Source organism: Oncorhynchus kisutch, linkage group LG24 (assembly GCF_002021735.2).
Source record: "Oncorhynchus kisutch isolate 150728-3 linkage group LG24, Okis_V2, whole genome shotgun sequence".
In the NCBI taxonomy this organism is placed as follows: Eukaryota; Metazoa; Chordata; class Actinopteri; order Salmoniformes; family Salmonidae; genus Oncorhynchus; species Oncorhynchus kisutch.
In genome coordinates this window covers 24,108,264-24,121,816 of record NC_034197.2, presented here as the reverse complement: position 1 = coordinate 24,121,816, position 13,553 = coordinate 24,108,264, and the positions used below count along the sequence as shown (strand labels likewise).

Below are 13,553 nucleotides of genomic sequence, written 5' to 3'. Positions count from 1 at the left end.
GGGGGTTCACAGGCAGGTAGCCTAGTGGTTAGAGCATTGGACTCATAACCGAAAGGTTGCAAGATCAAATCCCTGAGCTAACAAGGTTCAAATCTGTCATTCTGCCCCTGAACAAGGCAGTTAACCCACTGTTCCTAGGCTGTCATTGAAAGTAAGAATTTGTTCTTAACTAACTTGCCTGGTTAAATAAAAAATGAATGACAAAATTAAACTACATGTAATTAGGCTGTTACTTTTAATGGCCTTTTTTACTCAATTTTCCCCCATCTTAATGGCTGAGGCTAGTGGTAGAGTCTACTGTGGGAATGCAGATACTATAGGTCTCTGTACTTACAGATACATAGTGAGCTGTGCTTACTAAACGAGGATGGTCACATTCTGCCTTTCCAAAGGATGCCTAACAGCAGTATTTAAACCACGGAGTCATTCTGTGTCTTAAGAGCAGTTTCTGTGATTGATAGTTTAATAAAGTAGGCTTCATGGTTCTGGATTCCCCTGAACAGCAGAACAAATTCAATCAAAAAAAGATAACAGTTGTACTTAACAAAGACATTTGGTTTCAGTTTAATTGTGTGTGTACATCGAATACATACAGAATCTATGAAGACAAAGATTTATAATGCTCTTGGAAATGTGTATGTCTTTTCTTTATATTAAGGGGTGTTCTTGAAATGTTAAAATATTCAACACCAACAAAAGCCAACAATTTCCGTTGTAGGCAATAACCGAACAGAACAGAGCAGTAAGACATCAGTGGCATATTAACAGAGGCTGACCCCTATAATTAAGAGAGAAGAGTGAAAACAAGGCCTGGTGGAATGGTGCAGCATTAGCTGAGCCAGCAAATGGGCTTCCGATGCCCGGGTTTTTACTAAAAGCTTTGTTTCATTTCTGCTCTACTAAGTGAAGGCCGGTCAATTCTGCTTCAGTATGATGTGTTTAATCTCTGCACCCCACCCCTGACCACTCAACCCAGGGGTGGTGTCATATTAGCAAGACAAAGATTGAAAAATGATCAACAAAGCTTTTAAAGAGAAAAAGGCTAACAGTCCCGCATGCAACCATCTCGCAAACGCTGACACCACAACATTTCATCCCACTACAGTATGTAATTAGTAGGTTATACATTATAGATCAGGCCATACTGGCTACATCCCTTTACAAAGTACACAGACAATATTTTAATTCATCAACTTTATTGATAAACATACAATAGAATGCACCCACGTTTGTATGTTGGTCAATATGAGTTGAGGAATCACACAAACTTGCACACACAACACACACACACACACTGCAACACTCTTAGAAAAAAAAGGGTTCCAAAAGGGTTCTTTGTGGAGGGATAGGGTTCTACCTAGAACCTTTAACATCCTACGATGATTGTTTGGAAGGCAAGAATGATTTTTTGAAAGGCAAGAAGGGTTCTTTGGAAGGCAAGAAAGGTTCTACATGGAGCCATATTTCCCAGCATGCTCTATTGTGGGTTATTTTCAGAATTGTTTGTTTTAATATCTGTGTTTTTGCATGTACATTGATTGGTTGATACATTTTATGATACACAAAGATAAATAACCTTTTTTTAAACTAATCCAATCTGTTAGTACTTATTACACACAACTTATTATGCCCGTTACTGGGATTGTAGTTCTAGTTTAGATGATTGAGGTAGTCTCAGTATTCAATCTTCCCTACCCTAGCAGTCATTCTGTAATGCAGGTTGCGGATGATAAAAATTTCAATTTGTTGGATATCCTGACTCTGGCTAGAATCCAGTAGGAATTACACATCTATTTGCAAGCCAGCATAATGTGACTTCCAAGCCTGATGTGTGAGGGTATAAGCAGGCCCTCAAATAAAGGCATTTTGATATATGTAATTGTTGTTCTAAAGAATGTTATTTTAAAGGCTAATGAGGCTGGTGGAACCATTCATAGACGGTTATAGGAAGAACCCTCCAAAGATAAAAACGGTTATCGGTAGAACCCTTCATAGATGGTTCTAGTAAGAATCTTTAGATTATAAAATGGTTCTTGGTAGGACCTTTCATAGAGGGATCCAGGCAGAACCTTAAACAGAGGGTTCTATGAGAACCCTACATAGAGGGTTCTAGGTAGGAACCTTTGCAAAGGTTTCTACCTAGCACCAAAAAGGGTTCCCCAATGTGAACAATCCGAAGAACCCTATGAGTGTAATTTAACACTATTCTATAAATAATAGACAGGCAGCCCAATAAACATGAACATAAAAATGATTTGTCTCCCAAGGGCCACATTGATCAAACATGGTGTTTATTAGCAAACGTTAAAATGATTTGTCTCCCATGGGCCACATTGATCAAACATGGTGTTTATTAGCAAACGTTAAAATGATTTGTCTCCCAAGGGCCACATTGATCAAACATGGTGTTTATTAGCAAACATTAAAATGATTTGTCTCCCAAGGGCCACATTGATCAAACATGGTGTTTATTAGCAAACATTAAAATGATTTGTCTCCCAAGGGCCACATTGATCAAACATGGTGTTTATTAGCAAACATTAAAACATATAGAGGACCCTGTAGCACAGAACAAAAGACAGTGTAACTTGGAATAAAAGTCTAGAACTTGAGGTGCCATTTCAGACCCAGTGATGTTCCTCTGAGGTCTTACCTTGCATGGAGGTGAGAGAGGGGTTTGGCAGCAGGGGAAGGGTGAGCAGGAAAAGGAAATACACCACAGACAGACCATTGTACCGGAAGGATGACGCTATGGAGAGATAACAAAGATTTTACATGGATGTTTATTTGTATGTACAATATAATATCTAGGTATATACTGTAATTTTTGTCTTGGGTGCTGTATTTTATGTGATTGTTCATTATGTTGAGTCCATCTCCAAATAAGCACAGTTGAAACAGAAACCCATAATTAATCAACAGCTGCTAGAAATAAATAGCCTACTGTTTCATCCATCAAAGAGAAAAGGAATTGGTAATAGAATGCTCTGATCCATTGCACCTACTAGTACAAAATGCATACGTGTTGGACTGAACAAAGCCCCATCACACAGTTAACAAGTAGCTAGCTAAAAAATAATGCTGCTTACTAGTCACACCACATTTTATTTTATTGTTGGTCTTCTTCAACCAACAATGCCAATGAAACTGACAACAAAATCATGGATCCTAGTTTGAACTTAAAACTTTTAATAATACAAAACACAAAGTATAATTTAATTAGTATTATATTTCTTTCTTATTGAAATTACTTGGAATCTTGATTTGCTTTACTTGATGGTGAGGTAGAAAATACACTTTAAAAAAATACAATTAACATGGAAAATGTGTCTTAAAAGTGAAAGGCAAAAGTTTCCCTGTTTGTTTATTTTTCCTTTCTTATACAACAGCTAAATACATCATAAAATGATCTGCAATAATATTTTGGTCAGAGTTGATTTTGTATCCTTGATATAACATTATGAGAGGCATGGCCAGTTGTCAACATGCTCCTTAGGAATACTCAGAAATGATGTCATTTAAGGGCAAAGTGAAAATTCCACAATCTGAAAAGTTCAAAGTTATCTGATTTTAGTGCACAATTACACACATCTCTGAACTCACATGCTCAATATTGTACTGTTGAGAACAGAACAATACAATAAACATACTATTCAACAACTCAAACATTTTATTTCCCATTACAGTTTTACGGCACAATTTACTCAATGACTACATGCTCACATTATTACAATGTTTCTGTGTCCACTCAAAGAATTACCATCAGGGGAAACAAGAAATAATGGCTTAATCTTTGCATTCCCCCAGACAACATGTCCAAAATGGTGTTTCTAACAGTATTCTTTAAGCACTTTATAAAAGAAAAATCTCTCAATTGAACTGGAAAAACCACTGCTATGAAATAAATAACTAACAAGTCCACCATCCTGCTGTATTATTACCAAACACTTGAATTCTTAACTTACATTCTTCCAAACCCAACTTACCTGCAAGCAGAAGAAGAGGTAGTACTAAATTATAGAGTATCCCCACCACAATATCCCCCGCCATGTCTCCTTAGCATGTGAGAGACACCCAGCTCTCTGTTCAGACTACTCTCTAGGCTGCCTGTGGCTGTAGGTAACTCCCATCCTCTGACACATTTCCCTACTGCAGAGACACTGGCTTGAACAGTAGAATCCCAGACCTCAGCACACAGACAGACAGGACTGGAAAGACCAGGCACATTGATACATTGGAAGAATGATCCCACTCAGCGGTCCTGATTTAGAGGAGCTTCAGTCAAAATGAAAGGAAGTTCCAAGACAAGAGGAGCAAGAACTAAATGGTGTTTCGTTGGTTTTAGATGCAGATGTGTGACTCTCTTCCTCAGTCTTATTTTGACCCCCTCTTTCTCCATCTCTCTCTCTCTCTCTCTGAGTATTCATTAGGCAGCGCAAAATCAAACACTTAGTCATAGATGTGGCTAGACTATTTCACTTTGTGGCCATTTGTTGGTATTGTCAATTACTGTTACAGAGACCAAGCTATACAATACAAATAAAATATGGGACATTGATGTGTTTTATTTAAGCTCTTGACTGGCCCATGTATTTTATTGCATCTCATCATAAGTTTCTGCTGGTGAGGGGAAGTGTATCTAAAATTCATGGCCGTAAGGCCATTAAGAGCCAGTGACTGCGGCAGCAGCGCATGGTGAACACAACAAATTGTCTGAGTGGAGAAACTAGGCTACACATCGTGTTTTTCTTTTTACTAGGGACATTTAGTAATCAGGTCATTCAATTCAATTAACGTGCACCTTCAAATATTGGAGTTCTAAACTAATCCAATCTTAGATCAACACTGAGATCATGGAATATGTTATTGAATATGAAGAGATCTCACTGATGGGGCAGACTGCCAATTCTGGCAAATGCCAGATGGACGGGTCCATCTTTAGCCCAGTGGGCCTGCCCGGGCCGATTTCTGGTCCTAGTCTGTCCCTGACTCAATAATAGAGCAGGTCTAGAGTCCCTTCAAAGTAAATCAAGCATGGTGTTGATACTGTAAGCACATGTGAAGCTCTGAGGGGAAACATTTCACTGTTAGTCAATGATCGGAGCAATAAGGAATAATTGCAGTTATCGCAGGGATATTTATCAAGCTATAGCAAGACAATTATTATGTGGATTATAATTAACAGACATTTTTGTAGAGGTTGATACATTTTCATTAGGGCAAAAGAAGTCTGATTTATCAAAGTAGAAATTACAAACTTTAGAATCCTTTTTAAAATTCAAATACACAACAAGTTTGCATTTGCTGCTGTGCAGTGCAGAAAAAAATTATCAGCAAGAAAATAGTGATCAAATTAAGATACTACATTTGTACTGTAGGTGTTCCTTTCGTCCAGGTGGGAAAGTGCAGTGTGGAGTGCAATAGAGATTGCGTGGATCTGCTGCTGTGCAGTGCAGAAAAAAATTATCAGCAAGAAAATAGTGATCAAATTAAGATACTACATTTGTACTGTAGGTGTTCCTTTTGTCCAGGTGGGAAAGGGCAGTGTGGAGTGCAATAGAGATTGCGTGGATCTGTTCGGGCGGGATGTGAATTGGAGGTTGTCCAAGGTGTCTTGGACGATGAGCTATAACCAGCCTTTCATAGCATTTCATGGCTACAGATGTGCATGCAACGGAGTGACAGTCATTTAGACAGGTTACCTTTGGCGTTGAAAATGTCAGTGAAGACACTTACCAGCTAGACAGCACATGCGCTGAGTATGCGTCCTGGTAATCTGTCAGACATATAACTCATATTTCTATGTGAATTTGGTTGGGTCCATATTGCAGCTTCAAAGTAACTGTCCAGTGTTTCGGCGCTCTTAGTTGCCGGGGACTTTAATTAATGCAGGCAAACCTAAATCCGTTTTACCTCATTTCTACCAGCACGTGACATATGCAACCAGAGGGGACCACCTTTACTCCACACACAGACGCATACATAATTCTATCCTCCTGATTCCTGAAAACAAGCAAAAACTGAAGCAGGAAGTACCAGTGACTCGCTCAATACGGAAGTGGTCAGATGACGCGGATGCTATGCTGCAGGACTGTTTTGCTAGCACAGACTGGAATATGTTCAGTCTGTGGCATTGAGGATTATACCACCTCAGTCATCGGCTTCATCAAAAAGTGCATCGACGACGTCATCCCCACAGTGACCGTATGTACATATCCAACCCAGAAGCCATGGATTACAGGCAACATCCTCGAGCTAAAGGCTAGAGCTGCCGCTTTCAAGGAGTGGGACACTAATCCGTACACATAAGAAATACTGCCATGCCCTCAGACGAACCATCAAACAGGCAAAGCGCAAATAAAGGATTAAGATTGAATACTACTACACCGGCTCTGACACTCGTCAGATGTGGCAGAGCTTGAACTATTACGGACTACAAAGGGAGACCAAGCCGCGAGCTGCCCAGTGACGCTAGCCTATCAGACAAGCTAAATGCCTTTTATGCTCGCTTCGAGGCAAGCAACACTGAAGCATGCATATGAGAGCACCAGCTGTTCCGAATGGCTGTGTGATCACGCTCTCCGTAGCCGATGTGAGCAAGACCTTGAAACAGATCAACATTCACAAAGCCGTGGGGCCAAACGAATTACCAGGACGTGTACTCAAAGCATGCGCTGACCAACTGGCAAGTGTCTTCACTGACATTTTCAACCTCTCCCTGCCCGAGTCTGTAATACCTAAATGTTTCAAGCAGACCACCATAGTCCCTGTGCCCAAGGAAGCGAATGTAACCTGTCTAAATGATTACCGCACGTAACACTCACGTCGGTAGCCATGAAGTGCTTTGAAAAGGCTAGTCCAGGCTCACGTCAACATTATCAGCCCAGATACACTGACCCACTCCAATTCGTATACTGCCCCAACAGATCCACAGATGACGCAATCTCAATTGCACTCCACACTGCCCTTTCCCACCTGGACAAAATGAACACCTATGTGAGAATGCTGTTTATTGACTACATCTCAGTGTTCAACACCATAATGCCCACAAAGCTCATCACTAAGCTAAGGACCCTGGGACTAAACACCTCCCTCTGCAACTGGATCCTGGACTTCCTGACGAGCTGCCCCCAAGTCGCAAGGCTAGGCAACGTGTTGTTGTCTGCCACACTGATTCTCAACATAACAGTGGTAGGCCTGATTACTGACAATGAAGAGACAGCTTCTAGGGAGGAGGTCAGAGACCTGCAGTGTGGTGCCAGGACAACAACCTCTCCCTCAATGTGAGCAAGACAAAAGAGCTGATTGTGGACTACAGGAAAAGGCAGGCTGAATAGGCTCCCATTAACATCGAGAGGAGCGGGTTGAGAGTTTAAAGTTCCTTCGTGTCCACATCACCAACTTTTGCAGGATCTGGGGACCCATGCAAATATTTTCAGGACCCCAAAAAGTTCTACAGCTGCACCATCGAGAGCATCCTGAACGGTTGCATCACCACCTGGTATGGCAACTGCTCGGCATCTGACTGTTAGGCGCTACAGAATGTAGTGCGTACGGCCCATTACATCACTGGGGCCAGGCTTCCTGCCATCCAGGACCTATATGCTAGGCGATGTCAGAGGAAAGCCCAAAATACTGTCAAAGACTCCAGTCACCCAAGTCATAGACTGTTCTCTCTACTACCACATGGGAAGCGGTACCGGAGCACCAAGTCTAGGACCAAAAGGCTCCTTAAAACCTTCTACCCCCAAGCCATAAGACTGCTGAACAATTAATCAAATGGCCACCCAGACTATTTACAGTGTTTTTACTCGCTGTTTATTATCTATGCATAGTCACTTTATCCCTACCTACATGTACAAATGACCTTGACTAACCTGTACCCCGCACATTGACTCGGTACCAGTACACACTGTATATTCATTATTGTTATTTTATTGTGTTACTTTATTATTTTTTACTTTAGTTTATTTGTTAAATATTTTCATTACTCTTTATTGAACTGCATTGTTGGTTAAGGGCTTGTAAGTAAGCATTTCACGGTAAGGTCTACACATGTTTTATGACAAATAAAGTTTGATTTGATTTGCAGATTTCTTTGAAATATGACCTATAATTAGCTCTTCTGTGTTGGAATGGTGTGGGCTTATATCGGTAATAAAAAATATTCAGACAAGTATACTGCTGATTGATCAGTTCATCCTCCTCAGGAGGATGACATCATCCTTTATATGGACATAGCAAGCATTTTTTAAATGGTCTGTTTGAGATAAAAGTTTGAGGTCAGGTTTTTGAAGTGTTTTTTCTTGAATTTATGCTTTGGCCACAAATAGGAATATATGATGAGTCAGCAATATTATTTGGTTAACAGCATGTGAGATTTTCACTGGATAGTTACTTTAAAACATCAAAATGTTCTCTCAGCCTCATGGCAAAATGTGTAGAGTAGCAGGAAATTAGCATTAAAACTGCAAAATGTTCTCTCATTCTCATGGCAAACTGTGAAGAAAAGCATGAGATGAGCTATAAAACAGCACATTTTTCTCTCTGCCCCATGGCAAACTGTGAATTGAAGGAAATGCGTTTTAAAATGTTCATCCCCCCATTATCTCCACTGAAAAGTCGTTCTTGTTTCATAGCTTGCTTTCATCTCCCATAGAATCCTACTATTTTAGGTTGTCTCCCATTTAAAGTAAGGTTTTCATTTATCATTTACATGCATTTTGCTATATAGCAAGCAAACTGTAGTGTATTTATAAATTATTCAGTCTAGAGATACTGTACCTTATCAAGATTTAGAGTTATTCACTTACCGTGAACTTAACTACATGCTGAAATAGTAATCATGTTATAAACCAAACTACGGGATAACATAATCAACTGTGTTCGAGTGGCCGTTCCGGATCAGAACAAGGCCCGGAGGTAAAGTCTTTAACCAAGGAGAAATCCACTCAATTACTCTCTGAGGAAGATTTAAATTGATTACGCCAATGAGTGCTGAGCATGCAACTAATATTTAATTGACAGTGCAGTTAAAAGTGCTGTGAGTAGACTGAGAGAACTATTAGTGTATGTGGAAGGAAGCAGGAGGCCAATGGGCCTTACAGATGCCTGGGTTACTATAGAACTGTTGGGAACTGTCCCCTGGACACAATAGTCACTCTTAGGAATAAGTCAAAAGTAAGAGTAAGTAGCCTTGTCCAAGTTAGAGTAAGTAGCCTTGTCCAAGTTAGAGTAAGTAGCCTTGTCCAAGTTAGAGTAAGTAGCCTTGTCCAAGTTAGAGTAAGTAGCCTTGTCCAAGTTAGAGTAAGTAGCCTTGTCCAAGTTAGAGTAAGAAGCCTTATCCAAGTTAGAGTAAGTAGCCTTGCCTCTTAGACAAAATCGTATCATTAAACAATTATTTGGGGCGGCAGGGTAGCCTAGTGGTTAGAGCGTTGGACTAGTAACCGAAAGTTTGCAAGTTCGAATCCCTGAGCTGACAAGGTACAAATCTGTTGTTCTGCCCCTGAACAGGCAGTTAACCCACTGTTCCTAGGCCGTCATTGAAAATAAGAATTTGTTCTTAACAGACTTGCCTAGTAAAATAAAGGTAAAATAAATTTAACAGGAAAGGGAACTGAGCAAAGTACAATGTACACATTATATACAGTGCCTCTTCCAATGTATTATAAACAGTGCATTCGGAAAGTATTCAGACCCCTTCACATTTTGCACATTTTATTATGTTACAGGCTCATTCTAAAATGTATTAAAGAATCCCCCCCCTCGTCAATCTACACACAATAACCCATAATGACAAAGCAAAAAAAAGGTTTTTAGACATTTTTGAAAATGTATTACAAATTAAAAACTGAAGTATTACATTTATACAAGTATTCAGATCCTTTACTCAGTACTTTGTTTGTAGCACATTTGGAAGTGATTACAGCCTTGAGTCTTCTTCGGTATGACGCTACAAGCTTGGCACAGCTGTATTTGGGGAGTTTCTCCTATTCTTCTCTGCAGATCCTCTCAAACTCTGTCAGCTTGGATGGGGAGCGTCACTGCACAGCTATTTTCAGGTTTCTCCAGAGATGTTCGATCGACTTCAAATTCGGGCTCTGGCTCGGCCACTCAGTCTGAGGTCCTGAGTACTCTGGAGCTAGGTTTTCATCAAGGATCTCTCTGTACTTTGCCCCATTCATCTTTCTCTTGATCCTGACTAGTCTTCCAGTTCCACACAGTATGATGCTGCCACCACCATGCTTCACCGTAGGAATGGTATTGGCCAGATGATGAGCGGTGCCTGGTTTCCTCCAGACGTGACTCTTGGCATTCAAGCCAAAGTGTTAAATCTTGGTTTCATCAGACCAGAGAATCTTGTTTCTCATGGTCTGAGAGTTCTTTAGGTGCCTTTTGGCAAACTCCAAGCGGGCTGTCATGAAGTGTTATAATGGAGGAATACTTTGACTTTCAACTACAATCCTGGAGAAAGTGATATTACACTTGCACCTTTGTTAATGGTTTGGTCGCCATTTGATATCTCCATTGGCTACCCATTACAAAGGCTCTCAGGTGAAGACATGAAGGTGTTCCTATGTCTGAGGGGAAAATAGTAGTAGAAATTAAAACTTCAAAGTTAGTTCACAGGACACAGTGTGATTTAGGTTAGCAATACCATTTCAACACAAAAATTCAAGGTGATGAAATTTAATCAATGTGGACAACTGATTGGATTTGCAAAAAGTAATCAATGTGAAGGAATTTCTTACTTTTTCAACCAAGTTTTAACTTAAATCCAATCGCATTTTTGGTTGCTTTCACATTGAATTTATGTTAGTTGACAACTAAACCAAATGTCCATCAAAACTAGTCGTTGAACTGGCATCTGTGCCAGTGGGATCGTTCGTTGAATGTTTGATGACATGAACTGGATCATTTCACTTATACCACTACTTACATAGACTACTTATGCCTGTTCATAAATCCAATGTCATCCATATGGACCATAAAACAGCCATATGAATGCTTTTGGTAAAGTGGTACGGAAAGGGACTCCCATCTGTTCTGCTGATGGACCACAGTTCCTTGGAGAGTTTCTCTAATTGACCCCAATGCCCCAAAGTCGAACAGATCAGCAGCATCAGCATGCCCCAGAGCATACCTTAACGCCCAAAGGATTACCATATCTTACTGGGCTTTTAGGGCCTTTCAGTAAGCATAGGTCCACTCAGGAGCTTATCATGCACTCACCACCAGAGAAGTCCATCCACACTTGCTCATGTTTGTAGGGTTACTTAGGCATGTAGTGGCTATCAATTGGGAGCTAATGGATGTATCACAAGAGGACTAATTCTACACTTTGGCACAGGTAGGGTTGCAGATGTTCATAAATGCTTGCAAAAGAAACCCCTTTCCAAACATAGATCTTTGGTTGGGTTTTTTACCTATTTATTAGCAGCAAAATACATCAATAATTCCATACTGGCAGATGTAGTTACCGTAAGCGCATATCATTCCAAAATTGTTACTGGTGAACATGGTAACGACTGTGTAGCGCTACTTCTTGATCACCTGTGTGCCTATACATGTGACCAGTGACCTATGACCCAAAAGTGTGACCTCTAGTCAGTGGTGGAACCCAATTGTCATACTTGAGTAAAAGTAAAGATAACTAAATAGAAAATTACTCATGAAAAAGTCACCCAGTAAAATACTTGAGTAAAATGTCTAAAAGTATTTGGTTTGAAATATACATAAGTATCAAAATGAAATGTAATTGCTAAAATATACTTACGTCTCAAAAGTATAAATGATTTCTAAATCCTTTTAGCCAGATGGCACCTTGTTTTTTTAATGTACAGATAGCCAAGGGCACACTACACTCAGACATCATTTACAAATTAAGCATTTGTGTTTAGTGAGTCCACTAGGTCGGAGGCAGTCGGGATGATCGCTTGAAAAGTGTGTGAATTGGACAATTTTCTTGTCTTGTTAAGCATTCGGGGTGGCAGGGTAGCCTAGTGGTTAGAGCAACCAGAAGGTTGCAAGTTCAAACCCCCGAGCTGACAAGGTATCAATCTGTCGTTTTTCCCCTGAACAGGCAGTTAACCCACTGTTCCTAGGCCGTCATTGAAAATAAGAATTTGTTCTTAACTGACTTGCCTAGTTAAATAAAGGTAAAATAAATCAATACAATTCCAAATGTAACGATCACTTTTGGGTGTTAGGGAAAATATATGGAGTAAAAAGTACGTTATTTTCATTAATAATGTAGTGAAGTAATGTAGTAAAAGTTGTCAAAAATATAAATAGTAAAGTAAAGGTAACCCTGTAACGAGTGCGCTGGGAGTCGGGAAGCAAGTTTAGGGAGTGAATAATTTATTAAGTGAAAACATGACAGACATGAAACTGAAACAGAAACAACGACGCCTGGGGAACCAAAGGGAGTGACATATAGGGCAGGTAATCAATGAGGTGATGGAGTCCCGGTGAGTGTCATTATGTGCTGATGCGCGTAACGATGGTGACAGGTGTGCGCCATAACGAGCAGCCTGGTGACCTAGAGGCCGGAGAGAGAGCGCAGGTGACAACCCCAAAAAACTACTTAAGTTGTACTTTAAAGTATTTTTACAGTCAAACTGTTGACAACACAACACAATAACCACATAAGTAGGCCAAAATCTCTCTTGCGCTTTTGAGGGATAAAATTCCTTAAAAAATACAGGTAAATGTGGTGAATTTACAATTTGAAGTCTACAATGTTCAGACATAAATTGAGTGTTTTTCAACCATATTTAAGATAGAATAGTCAAATCTTCCATAAATTCTGACAAATGCATTTGCATATTATATCATGAATGACCGGAGTAATGATAGAATGAGGTGTTTTACCATATGCTGAAACTGTATTTGTACAATAAAGCGTGAAAACTAGTAGTGCATGGTATTATACCTTGTTAATAGCCAAGTTATTACTGCCCTCTAGTGCCCAGAAGATGTGACAGCAACAGAGGCTAAAACCATCACAGATATCTAGGCTACACATTATCACAATGTATGGTGACAATGGCATGGAAGTCATGAGATGTTTATAAATGTGAACACCAATACATCTCTAGAGCATAGAACCTACTAGATGATCTCATTTAAATACCTTTCAAACCACTGGGGATGATGAAAAACTATATATTGAGATTTTGAGTCAAAACTGAGAATATGAACAGGGACATTTTTGATGACATTCTATATACAGAGAACTGTCCAAATGGAATTCCAGTAAGATATTAAATAAAACAATCTGAACAATGACAGTGACACACACAAGAGTCCCATTGGATATCCAAATACAGCCCATGAAATGGATTCATAATAGAAATCATGATTCACATTCAGATTTGGAGATCTGACATGATAAAGTCTTACATTGTGGCAGACGGTGTCAGTGAAAGGCTTTGTCGTGTGGGTAAGAATGTCACCCAAATTGGACAAATGTTCTATCCCAAATGTGGCCTACGCTGTATTCCATCAAAGCATACAGTTGGGATTATAATCAAATTGGGATTATAATTCAG

At 39.8% G+C, this 13,553-nt stretch overlaps 1 protein-coding gene across 1 annotated transcript in view; it reads right to left on the bottom strand.

Annotated features, from left to right (window-relative positions):
- The window catches only part of LOC109869748 (piezo-type mechanosensitive ion channel component 2-like), a 34,019-nt gene extending 29,969 nt beyond the window's left edge, over positions 1–4,050 (bottom strand). The window contains exons 1-2 of the mRNA XM_031804357.1: positions 3,987–4,050; positions 2,654–2,749 (exon numbers count right to left, since the gene is read on the bottom strand). Coding sequence (XP_031660217.1) covers positions 2,654–2,749; positions 3,987–4,050 — 160 coding nt within the window. The remainder of the gene's footprint in view (positions 1–2,653; positions 2,750–3,986) is intronic.
- Between the last annotated feature and the right edge of the window lie 9,503 nt (positions 4,051–13,553).